General features: G+C 43.1%; 2 protein-coding genes across 2 annotated transcripts in view; both read left to right on the forward strand.

Annotated features, from left to right (window-relative positions):
* pik3r5 (phosphoinositide-3-kinase regulatory subunit 5) overlaps positions 1-6,057 on the forward strand; it is a 75,879-nt gene extending 69,822 nt beyond the window's left edge. The window contains exon 19 of the mRNA XM_033044013.1: positions 2,198-6,057. Coding sequence (XP_032899904.1) covers positions 2,198-2,345 — 148 coding nt within the window. The 3' untranslated portion in view covers positions 2,346-6,057. The remainder of the gene's footprint in view (positions 1-2,197) is intronic.
* A 4,574-nt stretch (positions 6,058-10,631) lies between these two features.
* Positions 10,632-21,921, forward strand: part of pik3r6 (phosphoinositide-3-kinase regulatory subunit 6) — a 57,369-nt gene continuing 46,079 nt past the window's right edge. Inside the window, exon 1 of the mRNA XM_033044745.1 lies at positions 10,632-10,832. The gene's annotated coding sequence lies outside the window, so the exon portion shown is untranslated. The remainder of the gene's footprint in view (positions 10,833-21,921) is intronic.

The raw sequence follows: 21,921 nt of genomic DNA on the forward strand, positions 1-21,921 counted from the left end.
TAGCAGAGTGCAGTCACAGTTTCTGAGGAAAATGTGTCCTTTTCATATCACACGAATATAGTGTAGCTGGTCAAGCTGATCATTGAGGTAGTATTGAGCAGGAAAAGTCCCCATGCTTCCTCAAATGTTGAATGGGATTTGTAACCCCCTTCTGCAAGTTTGTTGCACATCCTCCAGTGAGGGTCCTTGCAGCAGTGCAATAATGCCTTCCCCCATTCTATAATGCATTGTAAGCTGCATCTTTAGCCTTCTGACCCAGACACAAGGGAGCGAGCGGTGCACAATGTGACCAACAAGGCACAAATAGCTGAGTCAGCTCATAAATAGCTCGTTCTAAGCTCCCCCCCCAGTCTAGTTTCAGTCAATAAGATACTGAATCAAGCATTTGCGCAAATAAACTTTATTTTGGAAAACACAACACAAATTCCCCAATACAATACCTAACCACCGCGGGTTTGATCCTTGTATCTGCTTGGCCAAGCCCCTCTAGCCTCGTGCAAGCAGAGACACGCCAAACGGTCATGCAGTCCCAAGCGTTCTTCCAGAAGATCGAGATCAGACCTCGTGGGAGCTACTTTTTATTAGTCCCCGATCCTTGGGGGGCCAAACCACATGGGGGTGGCCTCTATACAGTCCAATAACACATATCGATTAACACAGTATATGATAGACAGTTCCCTAACCCAATAATACAGTAAGTAATACATTGTATCTGACGAAGCTTCTAGATGGAAGTTAACAGAGATTAATTATGCAACATGTGCCTAGATATTCAAGAAACCCAGACAAGGTTCAACACTTAACCCAATCAACATCTAGCAAAGTAAAGCTTTGCAACATTATTTACAGTATGTACATCTGGTTTGCAGTGACCCAATCAGTTCCATGCAATTTACACCTTATTGTAAGAATCTGCAGGATATCCCATTCTTTTCCTGCAGATCTTATCTAGGACAGATAAACTGGCACCATTCAGCAGCTTGTCCCAGTTCTACAAAAGACTAATTTATATTGACCAAAATGGCCTGGCAGCACACAAGCCTTTACTCAATTTTAATGTCCTGGCAGCTCCAATTTGGCCAGAATTAACAAGCTCTTCCCCTTTAATCCACAATCTGCAGTGTTCGATTTGCAACTGATACATAATGTTTAACTTCATGCACTGCACCTCTCTACCGAATGGAATCAATAAACAGTTTTTGCTACGGCATGCAAGTGCTGGGTCTTGTTTTGCAGCTTAAGGATGACAAGTTGGTTATAATTTACAAGATCTGCACTTATTCAAGATAAATGACCCTGACACTGGTGTGAAGTTGAAAACTAGAGACCATAAATTAACGGACAGAAGTTTAGGGGTAACATGAGGGGGAACTTCTTTACTCAGAGAGTGGTAGCTGTGTGGAATGAGCTTCCAGTGGAGGTGGTGGGGGCAAGTTCGATTTTATCATTTAAAAATAAATTGGATAGGGATATGGACGGGAAAGGAGTGGAGGGTTATGGTCTGAGTGCAGGTAGATGGGACTAGGGGAGAATAAGTGTTCGGCATGGATTAGAAGGGCCGAGATGGCCTGTTTCCGTGCTATAATTGTTATATGGTTATATGGTTATAAATATAATGTGGACATAAAGATACCCAATAGATTTAGAAAACATTATTCAGGGGAGTGATTGGAATCTGATCTGACTTTATATCTCTGAGATGCTGCAATCACAATTGATTACATAAAACTTGACATTTTCTCATGATATTTCTCAGTGAGTATTGTGAACTGTGTTCATTGTTCTAGTGTTATCTGCGATCATTAAATGTCTGATCACCGTAAGTACATGGAAATCCAAAGGAAAACTCATTTTTGGTCCACTATCTGTCCAACAATTGTGAACAAGTGTTTGCATTTTGAAAGACCCAAATGGGCCAATGAATTAAAGAATACAAATATATAGCACAAACTAAATTACAGCTCTGTATCTAGTGCAATCAAGGTAGGTCGTATTTCAAAATTCAGTTGTAGTTCATTGTGTTACATATTATATTATATATTACATTGATAGAGCAGTAAAATATATACATCAGTTCTAAATATGCCTCGGGTCAACTTGTGCTGCTTAGAATGATTTGTGTGGAACATGCTCTTTTTCCAATTTGAATCCTTTATTGTTAATGAAGTGTTATTTATCTTTCTTTTGTCTCGTTTAGATGTGAGGTTTCCGTATGTTACAAACCTGAAGACAGGATGCCCCAGAAACTGGGCAAACACGCTTCAATGAAGATGTTTCAACACCCATCAAAGTCTTGCTCCCTTCTTTGTCTTCCAATTGTAACCTTCAGTGGTGCTTTGTCATAGTGCTGGCCAATGAAGACTCAGTGACCCTAATGCCTGAAAATACTGTCCAAACAATGGTCCTGACTCTATATTGTGTTCTGGCAGTGTTACAACTATATATGGCGTACAGTGCATGTGGCCCTTACAAGTGGAATAGAAAGGCCCAGCCAGTTTAACTTGAGATCTCACTGGTCTCAGTTTAATAGCTATTGATAATGAGACTTCTTGGGAAAGGAGAGAGAAAATGTTTCCTTGATGACTGTTGGCTAAGTTATTCCTGAAACTGTTTCAGAATATGGAACCTTCTGTGTCATTTAACACACCAGCTTTTGCCCCAAATGCAAACATAAAATGATTGGTGGACACATTCACTTTTTGTACCGACCCGCTGTAGTAGATGAGGAAGCCAGAGGTCATAAGGTTAACTGAGTGAGGTAGCTCGGTTAGAATTCGATGGGGAAAATAAGCTGGTGCAGGGGGGAAATGGTGCTTCATTTAGTCTTTAACACTTGTAGGGCATTAGTGTGCAAAACAGTCAATTAGAGGAAGCAAAGGTAAATAACATAAGGATGAAAGACTATGGTATCTAGTTCCCAATGATGTTCCATTAGCATCCATTCAGCTGAGGTAGATTCCTGACCTGTTGATACTGTCGAAGGTAGACACAAACTGGAGAAACTCAGTGGGTGAGGCAGCATCTATGGAGAGAAGGAATGGGTGACATTTCGGGTTGAGACCCTTCTTCAGACCGATCGTTTGATACTGTGTTTGTTACAGTGGTTGATAATTGGTTCTTGAGTAAAACATATAGCTGTCCTCTTGCGAAACAAAAAGAAGAAATTTACTTTGGTATGGATATCGAAGCTCCCCGCGGTACTCCAGTGTCATCTCACCAGAGTCCTCTGGAATTGTCGCAATCATGTTCCCACTTTTGCTCTCCAATACCCTTGCAATAATCACCAATGCACCACCTTCCTTCCTGAATTGCTTCCCAAGATCTTTTTATCTCAGCACCACTTTTTTGCACTAAAAGCATACACATGGAAATAAATAGTCTGCAAAACATATTCACAATAGGTTGGGGAAGAAATATATGAATAAATTGGGGCCATGTATTATAAAATGAAATCATAAGAATGATAACTTGAACTCTCCCACAATTAATTGGCCAGAAGTAACACACAGGGGAAAATGAAACCACTTCCTACAAGATGTACAGAGCTCCTTGTGAACTCAATACCACCAAAAATGGGAGGGTTTTTTTAGCATTGAATGAATGGGATCATACAAAATACATGTAGGAGCAGCATTAGGCCATTTGGCCCATCAAGTGTGCTTACCCATTTTAGATAATAATTATAATAAAGTCTAGATAATAGTTACCATTAGATAATAGATTTTTGATAATAATTCAAAGGATGTTGGTCTATTGAAGACCCAACCATTGATTGGACAAAGTTTAATTTTGAGGCGTTTTGAGTAGGTTGATAAAATTAAGAGAGCAACAACAATATTGGCAAAAATATATTGTGAGATAACAATAGGTAACCTACTAAGCACAAGATGAATTAAACACAATGAATAAAGGCATTAAGGAAAGTAACCAAAGTTAAGGGAAGAGAGACTCATTGGGTAGCAGAGCAAGAGAGAGCATGACAAAGATGAATACAAATACATTCAGAGTGAAGTCAGCATAAGATGACCATACAGATTCATTACATTAAATTATCAAGGAACATAAGATATTCTGCAGCACAGAAAATGTTTAGATACAAATAAATTCAAAATGATTGGAAGGATAAACGTTACAGGTACAAATAGTGAGAGAAATCATAAATAATGTAAGAGGTGTCAAAGTTTAAATGAGATGTGTGGGGCAAGTTGTTTTACACAGAGTGGTGGGTGCCTGGAACATGCTGCCTGGCTTGGCGGTGGAGTCAGATATGGTATAGGCATTTAAGCGGCTTTTAGATGGGCACATAATATGCAAGGAATTGAAGGATATGGATCATGTGGAAGCAGAAGAGATGAGTTGAACTTGGTATTGTGTTTGACACGGATATTGTGCACCAAATGGCCTATTCCGGAGGTGTGCTGTTCTGTGTTCTATGTACTTGGCTTCAGTATTAACTCAGGGAACAGACTGGGTGTTATGTCATTGGAAAGCGAGATTAGACGGCATTCAATCTGGAAAAAATAATATTAAATGAAATAATCAAAGTCAAAGAGAAAAATACTTTGATCCAGAAAGATTATCTGTGCCTCTTTAAAAGAATCTAACAAAGACTTTGCAAATAAATCATAATATGTGTAATATTTAATTCAAAAAAGATGTATGCAGAAGTGTTGCAAATAGGTAATACCAAACATATATCTAAGATGGGACAGAGGGGTTGTCCATGGAACTATAAACCAATGGAAGAAATATCATGTAATCCCACTGAAAGATTAAAAAAATATATTTAGCAATAAATATTCTAATATGAAGAGTAGGCATGGATTTCAGGAGGGTAATCTTGTTTAATCAATCTCAATGTATTTTTTAGACCGCTGATGGAATACTTTGAGCTATTGTAGTAAATCGAACATATGAAGATTCCTCAAAGGATTTGCTGAAATAATAAATTGATATAGAAGGTCAGAGTATCCAGATTAGATATATTGGAATTAAAAAATAATGTTTAAATGTGTGGATGACACCAGTGGCAATGCATTAGTGAAGGATGGTGTGGTTATGGGAGGTAACTGTTACTGAACAGATTTTGATAAATTACAAGAGGGGATGAATACATTTGCAGAATGGGACTATTAATTCATAAATTAATCTCAACAGATACCAAAATGAATCAGGATGTCACACTTTATTGTATAAAATTAGCACTTGTTCTATGTGGTGACTCTTAGGGAGCATAGCTACAAAAATCACTAAATATATCAATGTTGTTATTAGAATCAAGGTAAATTATGAAAAATCATTATTATCAAACCCTTATGAAAGATACTTTTTTTTTTAAGAGGGTAAGCCTTAATTTTCTTCAGGAACAAATATGGTGAAAGCAAATCAACAACAGATTAAATGTTTTGGGTGACATTTTTAGGGTCGTGTCCCTTCTCGACCCAAAACGCCACCCATCCCTTCTCTCCAGAGATGCTGCCTGTCCCAATGAATTACTCCAGCATATTGTGTCTATCTTCGGTATAAACATGCATCTGCAGTTTCTTCCTACATATTAAATGCTTTTCCCATGTTCATTTATGTCCAAGTGAATTGGCTCAATAAACCAAATAGGCTTCAATTAATGACTGTGACATAAATTAAGTGGTTCTTGTCCCACTAAGGTGCCGACAAGGATAAACATGTTTGGGGACTAATCACACATTTATCAAGATTCTACTGTGTGGGCAAGTAAAATTGACCCGTATTTGCTCATAAATCTTGTTCTTACTTATGTTGCATTACTTATATTCCTCACGTACAAATATGTCACTGATGACGTATCTGAATTATTTTAATTTCCTTTAAGTTTAATACATGCAAGCAAAGTTATAGCCAAGGAATAATGTACTGCTTGTGTTAAAAGTGGTGTTGCACTGAGCAACTGTGCCAATGTGGAGTATATTCCAGCCATGTTATTCTATCCTGGTCTGGATAGAGTGGATGTTTCCACTAATGGGGGAGTCTAGGACCAGAGGCCAGAACCTCAGAATAAAAGGACATACGTTTAGAAAGAAGTTCCGGAGACATTTCTTTAGTCAGAGGGTGATGAATCTGTGGAATTCGTTGCCACAGATGGCTATGGACATTTTTAAGGCAGAGATGGACACATTTTTGATTGGTATAGATGTCATGGGTTATGGGGAGAAGGCAGGAGAATGGAGTTGAGAGAGAAAAACAGATCAGCCATGATTAAATGGTGGAGTAGACTTGATGGGCCGAATCGCCTGATTCTACTCATGTAACTATGAATTTATGAAGAGATTATCAGCTGGGTTGTGGTTCTCTAATGAGAGGCATTAAGGGGAGCCTTAATGTATCTCCACTGGCAGAAGTGGAGCTGAGAGCATCAGAGAATGGGCTTCATGGGAAAGGGGCAATGAAGAAATGGTCAACGGGTGACGGAGTGCTGGATAATTGGTTGGACAAAGTCTCTGAGTTGGTTGGGGTGAGTGGGAGAGTAGTGGGAAGTCAAGCACTCAAACAGCCCCCCCCCATTGACATTGGTTGTGAGGGTGAGGATGGGGCTTTGAGTGAAAATAAAGTAACATTTTTAAGGGGACATATCAGAAGATCAATGACTCAAATGTACTCGTCTTGGGTTAAGTAATTTGCAATTGTTGTTTCTGCAAATACAAACATAAAACAGACGGGGAAAAATTCCTGACAACGTTAAACAAATGGGACCTCAATTTAAATTGACCCAATTATCTATTTTTTATTAACCTTGTATTAAGAGCCAGTGGCCTTACAGCTTCAAATCTGGTCTTCCTGGACTTAATGTAAAATGTGCAATAATAGTGTTTCAGTTCTGACTTCTTTCTGATTTTGCTCAGTCACTGCCGAGAGTGCAGTGGCATTTATTACTTCCCCTCAAGCGAGGGTTGTACATAAAATGTCCAGTGATTCAGAGAATTCCACTGTCTTTGCAGTAATGGGTTGTACACTAAACTGTAAATATTGTATGATTAAGGTACACTATACAAAATATTTCACTTCTGCACCATTCATTTGATAATGCTTTATTAAAATTGACATGATTCACAATGCGTTTGATTGTTTTTGTTAAAGTAAGATGTCATTCCTGACTGTTTAAGCAATTGGTCTCTGTCCATCCACAGTGAACATAGACATGATAAGGAAATAATGTTTAGTGCAAGGTAAAGCCAATAACGTTCAAGGGAAGTGGAGATTAAGGAGATCACAGTTAAACTAAGAAATGTTGCTGTATGAGTAAAAATGTTAAACTGTGGAACGATTGTAACGTGTGATTGCATATCCGCTTCGGTGACAAGAACACAAATAGTCGCCTGGGTTAGACGCCAAATGTTCGCTTTACCGTAAAGAATAGTTATTCTCATGTGCCTTCGCCAATTTAATTATCTTGTCCACATTTGCACCATTAGCGGTTGAACCAAGGTGTGGAACTCGAGGAGTTTTTAAAGACTTTGACAAACGTGGTTTTAATCACGAAAGCCTTTATTGAAGCTTTATAAAGTGAGGCTCACTTTCCTCATGAAAGGGAGCTATGAGTGTGGAATCCAAGACCCCTCAATTGAGACTGAACTGCACACCTCCATTCACTTTGTTATAGGAGAGTATACACAGCACATTTATGAATATGTTATATGTTAATGATTCAGATGATGGAATTGATGGCTTTATGGCCAAGTTTGTGGATGATATGAAAATGGGTGGAGTGGCAGGTAGTGTTGAGGAAGCAGGGTGTCTGCTGAAAGACTTGGACAGGTTGACAGATTGGATTGGAAGCGGCTAATGGAATACAACACAGTAAAGTGTGTAAACTCTAGTTGCGAAACAGTTACTTACCGCAAAGTGCTATCAGATGTAAACATGTGATTTAAGGTCACACTAACTCAACAATTATTCCAACAATTACCAACATTAGAAGTTGGACATGGTTTTTTCTGGCATCATTCTGGTAAATTTATTCTGTACCGCCTCCAAAGTCTTCACATCCTTCCGGTAATGGGGCAACCAGAACTACACACAAAACTCCAAATGTGGCCTGACCAAAGTTTTATCAAGTTACAACATGACTTCCTGATCATTATCGCCATGGCCCGGACCGATGGTGGCAAGCGCACAATATGGTGGACATTCATGTTAAAATGTATTTTGTGTGTTCTGTTGCTTTTTATTAGTATGACTGTACGGCAAATCAAATTCCTCGTATGTTGCAAAATATACGTGGCTAATAAAGTATGATGTTGATGTTGAATTACAAAGTTTAAAATCTAACCTGCAGAGAAGGGGAGGCATGGAGAGAACAGGGGGAATGTTTATTATAGGGTGGAGACCAAAGATTGCCAGAGATGGTAGTTTCAGTTGAAAAAGGAAGTTGAAAGCTAGTTAATCACAACTGAAATGCCTGGAGGAGATGTATGTAGGAAATAAATTAGGAGGTGATATGAGGGGGGGTGGAGGGGAAGCTTTCTGGAGTGCTAGCAAGGGTGGTGTGGACCAATGGGACTGGTTTCCAGAGGGCTAGTATGGACATTGTGGGCCAAATGGATTCTTGGGCTGGCAGCTCAGTCACTGAGGCCTGGCAGCTCAGTCACTCAGGCCTGGCAGGCTGGCAGCTCAGTAACTCAGGCCTGGTGGGCTGGCAGCTCAGAAACTGCCAGAAATTCTGCCAAGCCAGGTGACAGAATGTGAGAGAGAAGGGGGAGAGGATGGACAATCAATTTTAGACATTTTCATCTTTGTTTATAGATCACAGCCATGAAGGAGGAAAGTCTATCCTTGCATGAACCTCTGGAGCGCTAGTCTGGGTGTTGTGGGCTGAAGGGACTGGTTTCCAGAGGGCTAGAATGGACATTGTGGATGTATTCTTGGACTTGCAGTTCAGTGAGTCATGGCTGGTGGGCTGGTAGTTCACTAAGTCATAGCTGGTGGGCTGGCACTTCAGTTACTTACAGCTAATTGGCTTCTGTAAAAATTGCCCCTAGTGTGTAGGATTGAACTAGTGTATCGGTGAATGCTGGTCAGCGCGGACTCGAAGGAACTGTTTCCACACTGTATCTCTAAACTAAAATAAAATAAACTCCACTTGTCAGGCAGCATCTGTGGAGGGAATAGTCAGACTACATTCTCTGGATGCTTTCAAGAGAGAGCTAGATAGGGCTCTTAAAAATAGCGGAGTCAGGGGATATGGGGAGAAGGCAGGAACGGGGTATTGATTGGGGATGATCAGCCATGATCACATTGAATGGCGGTGCTGGCTCGAAGGGCCGAATGGCCTACTCCTGCACCTATTGTCTATTGTCTATTTTGGGTTAGGAACCTTATTCAGACTGATTGTAATAGAGAGGAAACAGCTGAAAAAGACACCCCCCCCCCCCCCTCACTTGTATCGACCCATCACTAGTGTAGAAAGGAGCTACACATGCTAGTATATACTGAAGTTAGACACAAAGTGGAGCAACGCAGCAGGTCAGCTAGCATCTTTGGAGAAAAAGGATGGGTGACGTTTCGGGTCGGGACCCTAATCATCACCCTTCCTTTTTTCTCCAAAGATGCTGCCTGCCCCACTGAGTTACTCCAGCACTTTGTGTCTTATCTGTCATCTATCACTTGCCAGGCTTTGTCCTGCCCCCACCTCTCTTTTCCAGCTTTCTCTCCCATTCTTCTTTCCCCGAACCATCAGACTCTTGAATTCCATGTAATGTGCCGCCACAATTGTCTATTTTATCTTTTTATCCATTTAATAGCCATCAGGCTATTAAACCTGACTTGGACAAAACTCTGATTATTAATAACCAATTATCTGTTATTTGCATTTTATCATTTTATTTACTCATGTGTGTATATATTTATATTATGGGATATGCACACACTGATCTGTTTTGTAGTAAATGCCTACTATGTTCTGTGTTCTGAAGCAAAGCAAGAATTTCATTGTCCTATCAGGGACACATGACAATAAACTCACTTGAACTTGAACTTGTTATTTTATGTTGCACGGGGACCCAGATGCAACGAAATTTATTTCAGACTTGCATTTATTGGTGTATTTCTGAATGACAATAAAGTATTTGATTGATTGATTCCTAATTCTGACCGAGAGTCTTTTTTTCTGAAATGTCAACTCTTGCTTCCCTTTCAGGTCAAGGACCCTTGGTCAAAACTGGGAGAAAAGGCTGGAAAATGGGGGGTGTTTCCCGCATTTTCTGTTTCCGTCTCAGTTTTCCAGTATCTGGAACACTATCGTTTTGGGATTTTAAGATAAGTTTAAATTTCTCTCCCGGGTATCGAGTTAATGGACATTTTCAAATCCATTGATGAATTTCATGCAAATCGGGCCCTTTATTACGTTGTCAAACTTGGAAAACAATCCTTAGATATTTCCAAGTAAATAACGAAAGGGTGAACTTTGATTCGGGATTCCGTTGCATTTGTATCCATCTAGCCGATGGAACTATGCTACAGGTTCGGGGCCGGGGAGGTTGTCTGCTTGAAAACCATTTATTGCCTCTACTCCGCAAAAAAATACCCGGAGATACGCGCTCACTTTCACTGGTGATCTTTCACTGGTTGCATTGTTGGACGGGCGACAGCGGGGCCAATGAGAGTCTACAGTTGGTTAACACCAACCCCAAAACACCGGATAACTCGGCTGCTAATCGGACCTCGCTCTTGTCTGGTGGAGATGAGTCTTCGAGCTTTCTGTCCAGAATTGTTTAATATTGGAGTTCCCTTTACTTAAGTGTCCCGTTCAGAGTTGGAACTGGGAATCAAAGACAACTGCACCTGTCGATGAATTTTAACTGGTGAGTTCCACTTCTATTTATCTTTCTCTTTGATTGTGGAACTGTTGATTCGGCTGCTCGCGTTTATTTTGATGAAGCGCTTTAAGTGGTCTTTCGTTCTACTATCTTGGAGACACAAGAAACTGCAGGTGCTGGAAGCTTGAGCAGACCACAAAGTGCTGGAGGAACTCAGTGGGTCAGGCAGCACCAAATGAAGGGATGATGTTTCGGGTCCGGAGAATCCTTCCTCAGGCTGATTGGAGTCGGAGGCAGATAACTGGTCAATAGAGGGGAGGGTGACTGGCAGGTGGGTGGAGTAAGTGGCAGGGGCCAGAGGAGGAAAGGAGAAACACTGTTAGATAAGGAGAGAGGAGGGGGTGTGAAATGTAAACTAAATGGGAGCGATGTGGGTAGAAGGGGAGGGGAAGGAAAGTGAGAGGGGGGAGAGGGAAGGAAAGATGGAGAAAGGGAAGAGGAGGGGAGGGGGAGGGATGATATAAGAGGGGAATGTGGGATGGGTGATGAGTGGAGGGAGGAGAGGAAAGTAGTGGGATGACTGGTGGTGGGACAAGGGGGTTAAATGTATGTATGCAGGGGTAGGGTGGTCTTGGCACATGCATGTGTATTCCACTGGGCCTGGGTCCGATATCCAGGCACTGGTGAAGTGTTATAATAAGGAACTGCAGATGCTTGTTTACCAAAGAAAGGCACAAAGTGCTGGACTAACTCAGCAGGTCAGACAGCATCTCTAGAGAACATAGGTGAAGTTTCAGGTCAGGATCCTTCTTCAGACTGATTGGGTTATTGAGAGCCAAATTGCTGGACAAAGGTCAGAGATGGAAAAAAATAGGTGTGAGCCCAAAAGGATAGTTGCGCATTGTGAAGTGAGGGGACAGAAAGGGTGAACGTTGTGTAGTCAGTGGAAGGAACGTAGGGGCAGGGGTGAAACCAGTGTTCAAGAAGGAACTGCAAATGCTGGAAAATCGAAGGTAGGCTGGAGAAACTCAGCGGGTGCGGCAGCATCTGTGGAGTGAAGGAAATGGGCAACATTTTGGGCCGAAACCCTTCTTCAGACTGATATGGGGGGGGGGGGGGGGGTGGAGAAGAAAGGAGGAGGAGGAGCCAGTGGGCTGAGAGAGAGCTGAGAAGGGGAGGAGACAGCAAGGGCTACCGGAAATTGAAGAAGTCAATGTTCAAGCCGCTGGTGTGTGGACTGCCCAAGCGGAATATGAGGTGCTGCTCCTCCAATTTCCGGTGGTGCTCACTCTGGCCATGGAGGAGGCCTTGGACAGAAAGGTCAGATTCAGAATGGGAGGGGGAGTTGAAGTGCTGAGCCACAGGGCGATCAGGTTGGTTAATTCGGACCGAGCGGAGGTGTTCGGCGAAACGATCGCCAAGCCTACGCTTGGTCTCACCGATGTAGATCAGCTGACATCTAGAGCAGCGGATGCAATAGATGAGGTTGGAGGAGGTGCAGGTGAGCCTCTGTCGCGTGGAACGACTGCTTGGGTCCTGAAACCAGTGCAAGGTCAGACAGAGTTTAGGGGGAAAAGGGGCTGGGTGTTTCTAGAAGTTGCCTAAAGTTGGAACATTCAATATTTATACCATTGTTGAAGTGTGGCTGCTGGGACCTAGATCTGAGGTGAAACCAAGCAACATTTACTGGGAGGCTTTGTATTATCAGCCTTGGATGCCAACTTGGAAAAGATACTGTTGCCTCCCAAGACTGTGAATAGGTATCTCTGTGTAGCCACCAAAGCCAGGAGATAATGAGGAAATTAAATTAAAGAACCAAGAAAGTTGGACATGGATGTGAGCACTAAGTCTTGAATATAGGAATGTAGATATAGGAGGTGCTTCTGAGATCAGGAATTGGAATGATGGTTCTACAAAGTACAGGTTGTGAGTTGAATATCACTTGGGTTGTTCTGCTTCCTTGTAATATGCCTCTAGATTATTTGTAAGGAGGAATGTACTGACTTTGGAAGCTGCTCAAAGTTCACCAGGTTGAATCCTGTGATTAAAGGTAGATACAAAATGTAGGAGTAACTCAGCTGGTCAGAAGTCTTCATTGTGAAAAAGGATCCTGACCCAAAACAACACCTGTCCATTTTCTCCATAGATGCTGCCTGACCCATTGAGTTACTCCAACATTTTGTGTCTATCATTGGTATAAACCAGCATCCGCAGTTCATTTGCATTGCATCTTTGATAAAGGTGTTGCAATACAAGTAAAAGATGGAACAGAGACATCAGACTGCAGATGCTGGAATCTTGAGCAAAACACAAAGTGCTAGAGTAACTCAACAGGTCAGGCAGCATCTGTGGAGAATATGGACAGCCAACATTTCAGGTCGGGAACCTTCTTCAGACTGCTTGGAGCAGGAGGGGGACAAATTGGAGATGGAGGTCGAGACAGCTTTCTCCCCTCCTTCATACCGAAGAACGGTCTCGACACAAAATGTTACCAGTTCTGCTCTCAGTTCTTATATTTTCTCTTCTTTTGATATTAGCAATTCAACTCCCATTTGTTTTTTGTTTTTTTCAGATGTTTAAATATGTCCTGCATGTATTACTCGGATAATCTAAAATGGCGAGAGGCATGTAATGATCATTTTAAGCAGTATAGATTGTTCCCAACTAAAGATAGCTGAATTATTAGCTAGAAAAATATGGTGGCAAGGTGGCGCCTGCGATCGATCCTGACCACGGGTGCTGTCTGTACGGAGTTTGTACGTTCTCCCTGTGGCTGCGTGGATGCTCCGGTTTCCTCCCATACTCAATGTTTGCAGGTTTATAGATTAATTGACTTTGGTTAATTTGGTTAATCCCTAGCATGTCAGCGCAGACTCAGTGGGCCGAAGGGCCTGTTTCCGCACTGTATCTCTAAACTAAACTATCCATAACATATTGACGATGCTTTCAAATTGTCACAACATTTCTTACTAGGTTTTGGGTTATTGTTGTCACATGTACCGATGAACAATAACAAGCTTTATTTTGCATGCCAAGATAATACTGTATGTACATACAATCAAACCAAATACTGTTCAAAAGCATGATAAGAGGGGAAAGGTGTTCCTGAGTCTGGTGATGTGCACTGTAAAGTTTCTGTACCTTCTACCCAACATGAGCAGAGAAGGAAGGTACACAAAAATGCTGGAGAAACTCAGCGGGTGCAGCAGCATCTATGGAGCGAAGAAAATAGGCGACGTTTCGGGCCGAAACCCTTCTTCAGACTGATGGGGGGTGGGGGGGGGAGAAGGAAGGAAAAAGGGAGGAGGAGGAGCCCGAGGGCGGGGGGATGGGAGGAGACAGCTCGAAGGTTAAGGAAGGGGAGGAGACAGCAAGGGCTAGCAAAACTGGGAGAATTCAACGTTCATGCCTATCCGGACGCAAGCAACCCAGGTGGAATATGAGGTGCTGTTCCTCCAATTTCCGGTGTTGCTCACTCTGGCAATGGAGGAGACCAGGACAGAGAGGTCGGATTGGGAATGGGGGGGGGGAGTTGAAGTGCTGAGCCACCGGGAGTTCAGGTAGGTTATTGTGGACTGAACGGAGGTGTTCGGCGAAACGATCGCCCAACCTCCGCTTAGTCTCCCTGATGTAAATCAGCTGACATCTAGAGCAGCGGATGCAGTAGATGAGGTTGGAGGAGATACAGGTGAACCTTTGTCGCACCTGGAACGACTGCTTGGGTCCTTGAATGGAGTCGAGGGGGGAGGTGAAGGGACAGGAGTTGCATTTCTTGCGGTTGCAACGGAAAGTGCCCGGGGAGGGGGTGGTGCGGGTGGGAAGGGAAGAATTGACGAGGGAGTTGCGGAGGAAGCGGTCTTTGCGGAAGGCAGACATAGGGGGAGATGGGAAGATGTGGCGAGTGGTGGGGTCACGTTGGAGGTGGCGGAAATGGCGGAGGATTATTTGTTGTATTTGCCGGCTGGTGGGGTGAAAGGTGAGGTCTAGGGGGACTCTGCCCTTGTTGCGAGTGCGGGGATGGGGAGAGAGAGCAGTGTTACGGGGTATGGATGAGACCCTGGTGTGAGCCTCATCTATGGTGGCGGAGGGGAATCCCCGTTCCCTGAAGAACGAGGACATTTCCGATGCCCTGGTGTGGAACGTCTCATCCTGGGAGCAGATGCGGCGTAGGCGGAGGAATTGGGAGTAGGGGATGGAGTCTTTACAGGGGGCAGGGTGGGAAGACGTGTAGTCCAGATAGCCATGTGAGTCAGTTGGTTTGTAGTGTATGTCGGTCAGGAGTCTGTCCCCTGCGATGGAGATGGTGAGGTCAAGGAATGGTAGGGAAGTGTCGGAAATGGTCCAGGTGTATTGGAGTGCTGGATGGAAGTTGGTGGTGAAGTGGATGAAGTCAGTCAGTTGTGTGTAGGTGCAGGAGGTGGCCCCAAAGCAGTCGTCAATGTAACGGAGGTAGAGGTCGGGGATGGGGCCCTGGTACGTATTGAACAAGGATTGTTCAATGTACCCGACAAAGAGGCAGGCGTAGCTGGGGCCCATGCGTGTGCCCATAGCTACGCCTTGTGTTTGGAGGAAATGGGAGGAGTCAAACGTAAAGTTGTTGAGGGTGAGGACCAACTCCGCTAGGCGGAGGAGTGTGTCAGTGGCTGGGTATAGGTTGCTCCTCTGGTCGAGGAAGAACCGGAGGGTGGCAAAGGTCTTTGATTATGTTGGCTTGTGTATTATGTATTGTGATAATGAGCCTGCAAATGTATTACTAAAGGCAGGGTCTTGATCTGAAATGTTGATGATCCCTCTGCATCCCAGATGCTACTAGATTCACTGAGTTCCTCCAGCAGTTTGATCTTTTTTGTTAAAGAATTACCAGTTCAGAAATGTAATTGCTGAAAGAGTTTCATGATGTGTTTCACACCTTTCAGTTAGTCTTGCTGCAGTTTTGCAGGTGGTATTTCCTGTTCATTCCCAGGTTTTTCCACTTTGATTGAGTTGGAGGTTGCATTGAAAATGCTTCTCTCTATTTGGCATGTTGGATGCGGACAAAAGATTTCTGTTTTTTTAAAGTGGCTCAGAAAAGACGAGCTTGAAAAATAAAGAAACTGCTGCATGTTTACGGTTCTAGTTGAAGTGAATCTGTACCCTTGGTTATTTAGTGCTTTCAGTGAGGGCATTAGATAGGTTTGAGCAATGTTGATGGCCCTCCTCTCATGTGAATGGAAAATACAACTGTAAAATGAAAGAGAAATAGGAAAGAAGTACTGGTATGTTTCTCACTGGTTTGAAGCTCTAATTCTTTCTTATGATTGTGGTTTTTAAGTACTGTTTGTGGTGTTTATTTATATTTTCCAGCCTCCTCTGCTTTGAAGCCCAAACCATAACCATCTCATTGCTCAACAAGTCTTCAATAATCCCTGTAGCTCTGTCGGACTTTGGTTAGGCTGCATATTGCGTGCAGTTCTGGTTGCCCCATTACAGGAAAGATGTGGAGGCTATGGAGAAGGTGCAGAGGAGGTTTACCAGAATGCTGCCTGGATTACAGGGTTTTAGCTACAGGGAGAAGCTGGGCAGACTTGGATTGTTTTCTCTGGAACTTCGGAGGTTGCGGGGAGACTTAGTAGAAGTATATAACATTATGAGAGTCATAGAGAGCGTTGACAGTCAGAATCTTTTTGCCGGGGTGGAAATGTCCCAAACTAGAGGGCATTACTATAAGGTGAGAGGGGGAAGTGTAATGGAGTTGTGCGGGGCATGTTTTTTTAATGGAGTGTGGTGAGGGACTGGAATGCACTGCCAGAGGTGGTGGTGGAGGCAGATACGATAGTGGTGTTTAAGAGGCTTTTAGACAGGCACATGGAAATGCTGGGAATAGAGCAGTATTGATCTTGTTCAGCCAGATTAAATCAATTTTACGAGGCATCATGTTCAACACAAACATTGTTGGTTGGAGAACCGATCCTATGCTGTAGTGTTCTATGGTCTTAAATGCTTCCAGGCCCATCGTTTCATTCCCAATGCCAGTCTTAATAAAAGTATCAATAATAAGTTCACAAATTAAGGGAGCAGAATTAGACCATTCGGCCAATTGAGTCTACTCCGCCATTCAATAATGGCCGATCTATCTTTCCCTCTAAACCCCATTCTCCAGCCTTCTCCACATAAGTCTGTGGCAATGAATTCCACAATGAATTTCGGGTCGAGACCCTTCTTCAGACCCGAAATGTCACCCGTTCCTTCTCTCCAGAGATGCTGCCAGTCCCGCTGAGTTACTCCAGCCTTTTGTGTCTATTGTTGCTTTAAACCAGCATCTGCAGTTCCTTCTTACACATTAGTGTGAATGGGTTCTTGGATGGTCTTGGTGGCCATAGTGTCTGTTGCTGCTCCATGTGCCTCGATGATTCTATTCATTTGGGGTTCATTTGTTATAGAGATATGTAGCACATAAACAGGCCCTTCAACCCAATGTGTCCATGCCGACCAATATACCCCTTCTCATTTGCCCGCATTTGTTCCATATCTCTCTCAACCTTTCCTATACATGTACCTGCACAAATGTATTTTACTTTTAATAATCCAACCCAGACTCCAACCTTGTATTCTGCTGTTCAAAGGGCAGCATAACAGGTGTCCTTCAAAAGGCCTCGGTGAGAATTGTACACTGTTTTGAAAGATTTTGTTGAGGAAGAATTGCTGCTTATGGCACTGTTGGTAGGACTGAGGAAGGGTTCCTGTACAGGCAAATGAAAGGCTAAGAAGTGCTAAATGATAAAGCAGAGGCTAGCTGCAAAGAATGGTGGAGGAGGTAACTTTTACTGGGGCACGATGACCAGTTTTCAAACTGTGCATGGCTTATCTGGAGGAGAATTACTCCACTAACAGAATCGCTGATAAGGAAACTGATGGTGAATAATAAATACAAACTTTGCTGCCAACACCCATATTCCAATATTACTTATTTGAGAAGAGCATGAAGGAAAGTAAAACAAACACAATCATGTGGCACGTGAATATTCCAGCGTATTTTGCAAGCATCGACTTTTGAAATTTTAGAGCAATGAAAGCGAAAATACAAAGAAGAAACGAGGAACTGCTGATTATGGTTTACAAAAGATAAGCAATTTTCAAATGGTCAATTTGCAAACAGCAAACGTCAAAGTTCCACAAACAAAAAAGAATCTGTTTGGTTGAAGGGCGTGAGTTTGGCAAGAACTCCAGGAATAACCTGCACCGTTTCCAATACTTATTTACATTGTGGTGAGATGGAAGATAGGGTCAGTTTAACTTCTCTGAAATGTTGCACTTTCTTAGTAGAGGATTGAAATGATGGCCTAGAAAGATTGTATCAGTAGTGATGGTGGAACACTTGCCCTTCTGACAGTGGTGGTAATGCTCCTGAAGTTGTGGGGCATGGATGTGAATTTAAAGCAGTGAACTGGGGTGAAATGGAGGTCTATACCTTAGGGCATTGAGGAAGCGGGTTCTGGTTTAAATATAACAAAATAATTAAAGTGGCAAACACAACATGAAATAAATAAAGATGCAGAATGAAAACAAGCCTTTTGGCCCAGAGTCCACAGTCACCATTAACCACCCACCTACACTAATTTAAACCAATTTTAGTCTTTCCATATTTCCGTATTGTCATCAATTCTCCCCCCCCCCCCCCCCCCTCCCCCCCCCCCCCCCCCCCACCCCCAACGTGTAAAAAAACAAAAACAAGGAATTTGAATGATTTGGGGTTGCAGAGTTTATAGGTAAGCTTGCAATGCATTGGAAATAGGTAGGAAGTTAAAAAAAAGAGGAACATGTTATTTTTATATCCATAGCTGCAGGCCTTTATGCATTATTGACAATACAGTTTTTTTAAACTGTGAGGGGAGGTACTAATTAAAAAGGAGGCGGTTTTGTAGTTGAGGGAATGGTAATGGTTTCAGGGACCAGAACTGCACAAGGTAGTCCACATGTAGCCTAGCCACAGATTTATGCAGCTGTAACATAGGTTCCCCACTCAAACCCCCAATAGATGAAGGCAAACATGCCATATACCTTCTTTACCACCGTATCTGCTTGTGCTTCCACTTTCAGGGAGTCATAGACTTGACTCGGATTCAGGCAGGGGCTATCACAACATTTTAAAAAAGTTTGAACAGTTACATGGATAGGATGGGTTTAGAAAGATATGGACTACATGCAGGCAGGTGGGACGAGTTTAGTCGGCATGGCCAAGCTGGGACAAAGGGCCTGTTTCCACATTGTATGATTCTGTGACAGCATAACTCCAAGATACCTAAAACATAGAACAACGCAGCGAAGGATCCCAGACCCTTCTGCCCATCAACGCTGTTACGGGTCATGCCATTAATTGTAGGTTTTCCCTCTATAATTGACCTCCTAAAATGCAATGCGTCATACTTGCTCGGATTAAACTCCATCTGCCATTTCACCGCACATTTCTGTAGCTGAGTTCCGTGGTCACCTGTGTTCGCCTGTTATAACGAATGGGAGTGTTTGATACCGGTGAACATGGGGAAGGAGTGGGAATTTAAAATGAGTGACCACTAGGGATATGAATGAGGCACCAGTGGTAAGCAGCCAACCCACTCCGGGAGAGGTGGATTTGAAACCCACAAAGTCCCCATTACCAGGACTGCACTTGCCTTCATTCCCACCTCCTTGGTGTTGATGATTCCCCTTCTCCCCTGCCTTCTGTGATCTAACAGGGGCAATTTACAGAGACCTTCTATCCTACAAACCTGCACTTCTGTGGAATGTGGGGAGGAAACCAGAGCAACTGATGCGGTCACAGGGAGAACATGCAAACTCCACACAGACAGCACCCGAGGTCAGGATCGAACCCTGGTCTCTGATGCTATAAGGCAGCGGATCTACCAGCTGCATCACTTAAGTGTTGGAGTTGATAGCAAGATTGTTGGTTAAAATGTGTTTCTGGTTTTACCTAGTTTGAAAACACCATTCTAGAAATGTTAAACTTGTGCTAGTATTTTTGGGGAATGGAAAAATATTAAGACCGACGATTTATGTGTCTGAACAGTGAGTGTGAATTTGGTTATACAGGTAACTGGACACTTGCAAATGAAAACTAATATTTAACTAGAGATTCAAATTACATGCAACAGAGAACTATTTTGTGGTTAAGAACAGGAAATGCCTTTTCATGTGATTGTTACAGTAGCCATGGACAAGCCGGGGGGTTGAGTACGGGCAGGATTTCATTGAATCATTCTACATTGAACTAGTGATAAATAAATGACTGCACACTGTACATTTATGAAGATGTTGGTTATGAAGTCCTGGTTACTGTAAGGGAATTTTCAAACATTTGCAGAAAGGCATACATATTATAGATTTATACCTTCATAAATCAGTATTTTCAAAAATCACATTATGATTCCTTCATTTCCTACAGGTTCTGACTGACTAGACAACACAAATGTTTCACTGAAACTTGACACTGTTTTTTTGGTTATTAATCTAAGAGAACTATTCAATTTCCTAGTTCAAACAATCACACATACCTGGCATCTCAGAAAGGGGTGCCCTCTTAGTTATATCCTCTTACCTATTGGCCTTACTTCCTTTCAAGTTCTATTTTAATTTTGATATTTATATAGATCATTAGTTGACTTTCAAAGCTAAATGGATTTTGCTTCATTGTCATTGTGGGTAGCACAGTGGTGCAGCTGTAAGGTTGCTTGCGTACAATGCCAGAGACCTGGGTTCAATCCTGAGTTTGTAAGTTTTCCCTGGGACCTCGTGGGTTTTCTCCGGGTGCTCTGGTTTTCTCCCACACTCCAAAACCAGCTGACATGTTTATCTTATTATCCTCTGGGTCTGTGGGACATGATGGGATGAATGGCTTTCTTCTACATTATTGCAATGGTTATTTAAGGATTAGATGGGGAAAGTTCAAGGAATGGATGTACAAACTGAGCTGCTGGAGGGACTCGGGTCAGGCAGTATCTGTAGAGGCAAAAGGATGGTGGACATTTTGGGTTGAGAGCCTGCATCAGGGGTGAGAGTGTGGAGGGGAAATGGCCAGTATCAAGAGGTGAGGAAAGGGCAAGGCAGGACCTGGCAGGTGATCGGTGGATCCTGGTGAGGAGGAGTTGTTGGGCAAATGGGAGCCTGTTGGAGGAGGTAGATGTGGAGATGGCGACAAAGATTGGGAAGTGATGAGTGGAGGCACCAAAGGGCTGCAGGTGATGGAATCCAATAAGTAGGGAAGGTGATATGGAACCAGACAGTGAGGGATGGTGGGCAGATGGAACCAGGGGTGGGAGGGGAAGGAAACTGGGTTACAGGGTGCTGGAGATGTGGGCGTTGGAAGGAAGGTGTGTGAGAGGCTGAAGGAAAGTGCAAGTAACAGGAGATGTGGGTTACGTTAAAATAGAGAAGCAACTCGTAGGCAGTAAAGCACTGATATGACTTTGATAAGAACACAGACTTGTCTTCCTTTCTAAGGGGATGCATAGAACACTACAGTACAGAAACGGGCACTTTGGCCGCCAGTATCTATACCGAGCACGATGCCAACCATAATCTCCTCTTCCTGCACATAATTAATATCACTCCATTCTAGATTTTGTGTAGATTTTTTAGTGCTGCAGCACCAAATCTGGCCCTTCGGCCCACTGACTCTGGACTGACCGCACTGACCAGCGACCCCCATACACAAGTTCCATCTTACACGCTAGGAGCAATTTACAAAAGCCAATTAACCTACAAACCTGCACGTCTTTGGAGTGTGGAAGGAAACCGGAGCACCTGGAGAAAACCCACGCGGTCACAGGTAGAACGTACAAACTCCACCCAGACAGCTCCTGTAGTCAGGTTCGAACCCGAGTCTCTGGCGTTGTAAGGTAGCAACTCTTACACTGTACCACCTGTGTTCCCTGCACATCCCTGTGCCTTTTTTTAAAAGCCTCCTAAACACCACCATCACATATGCCCCCACCGCCACCCCTGGCAGCGCGTTCCTGGCACCCACCACCCTCTGTGTGTTTGGGGAAAAAAAGAACTTGCCCCACACATCTACTTTAAGCCTTGCCCCTCTCACCTTAGACTGATGCTCTCTAGTGGTTGACAACTGCACCTTGGAAAAAAAGATCAACTCTATCTATTC

The sequence above is a fragment of the Amblyraja radiata genome, chromosome 26 (assembly GCF_010909765.2).
Source record: "Amblyraja radiata isolate CabotCenter1 chromosome 26, sAmbRad1.1.pri, whole genome shotgun sequence".
Lineage (NCBI taxonomy): Eukaryota > Metazoa > Chordata > Chondrichthyes > Rajiformes > Rajidae > Amblyraja > Amblyraja radiata.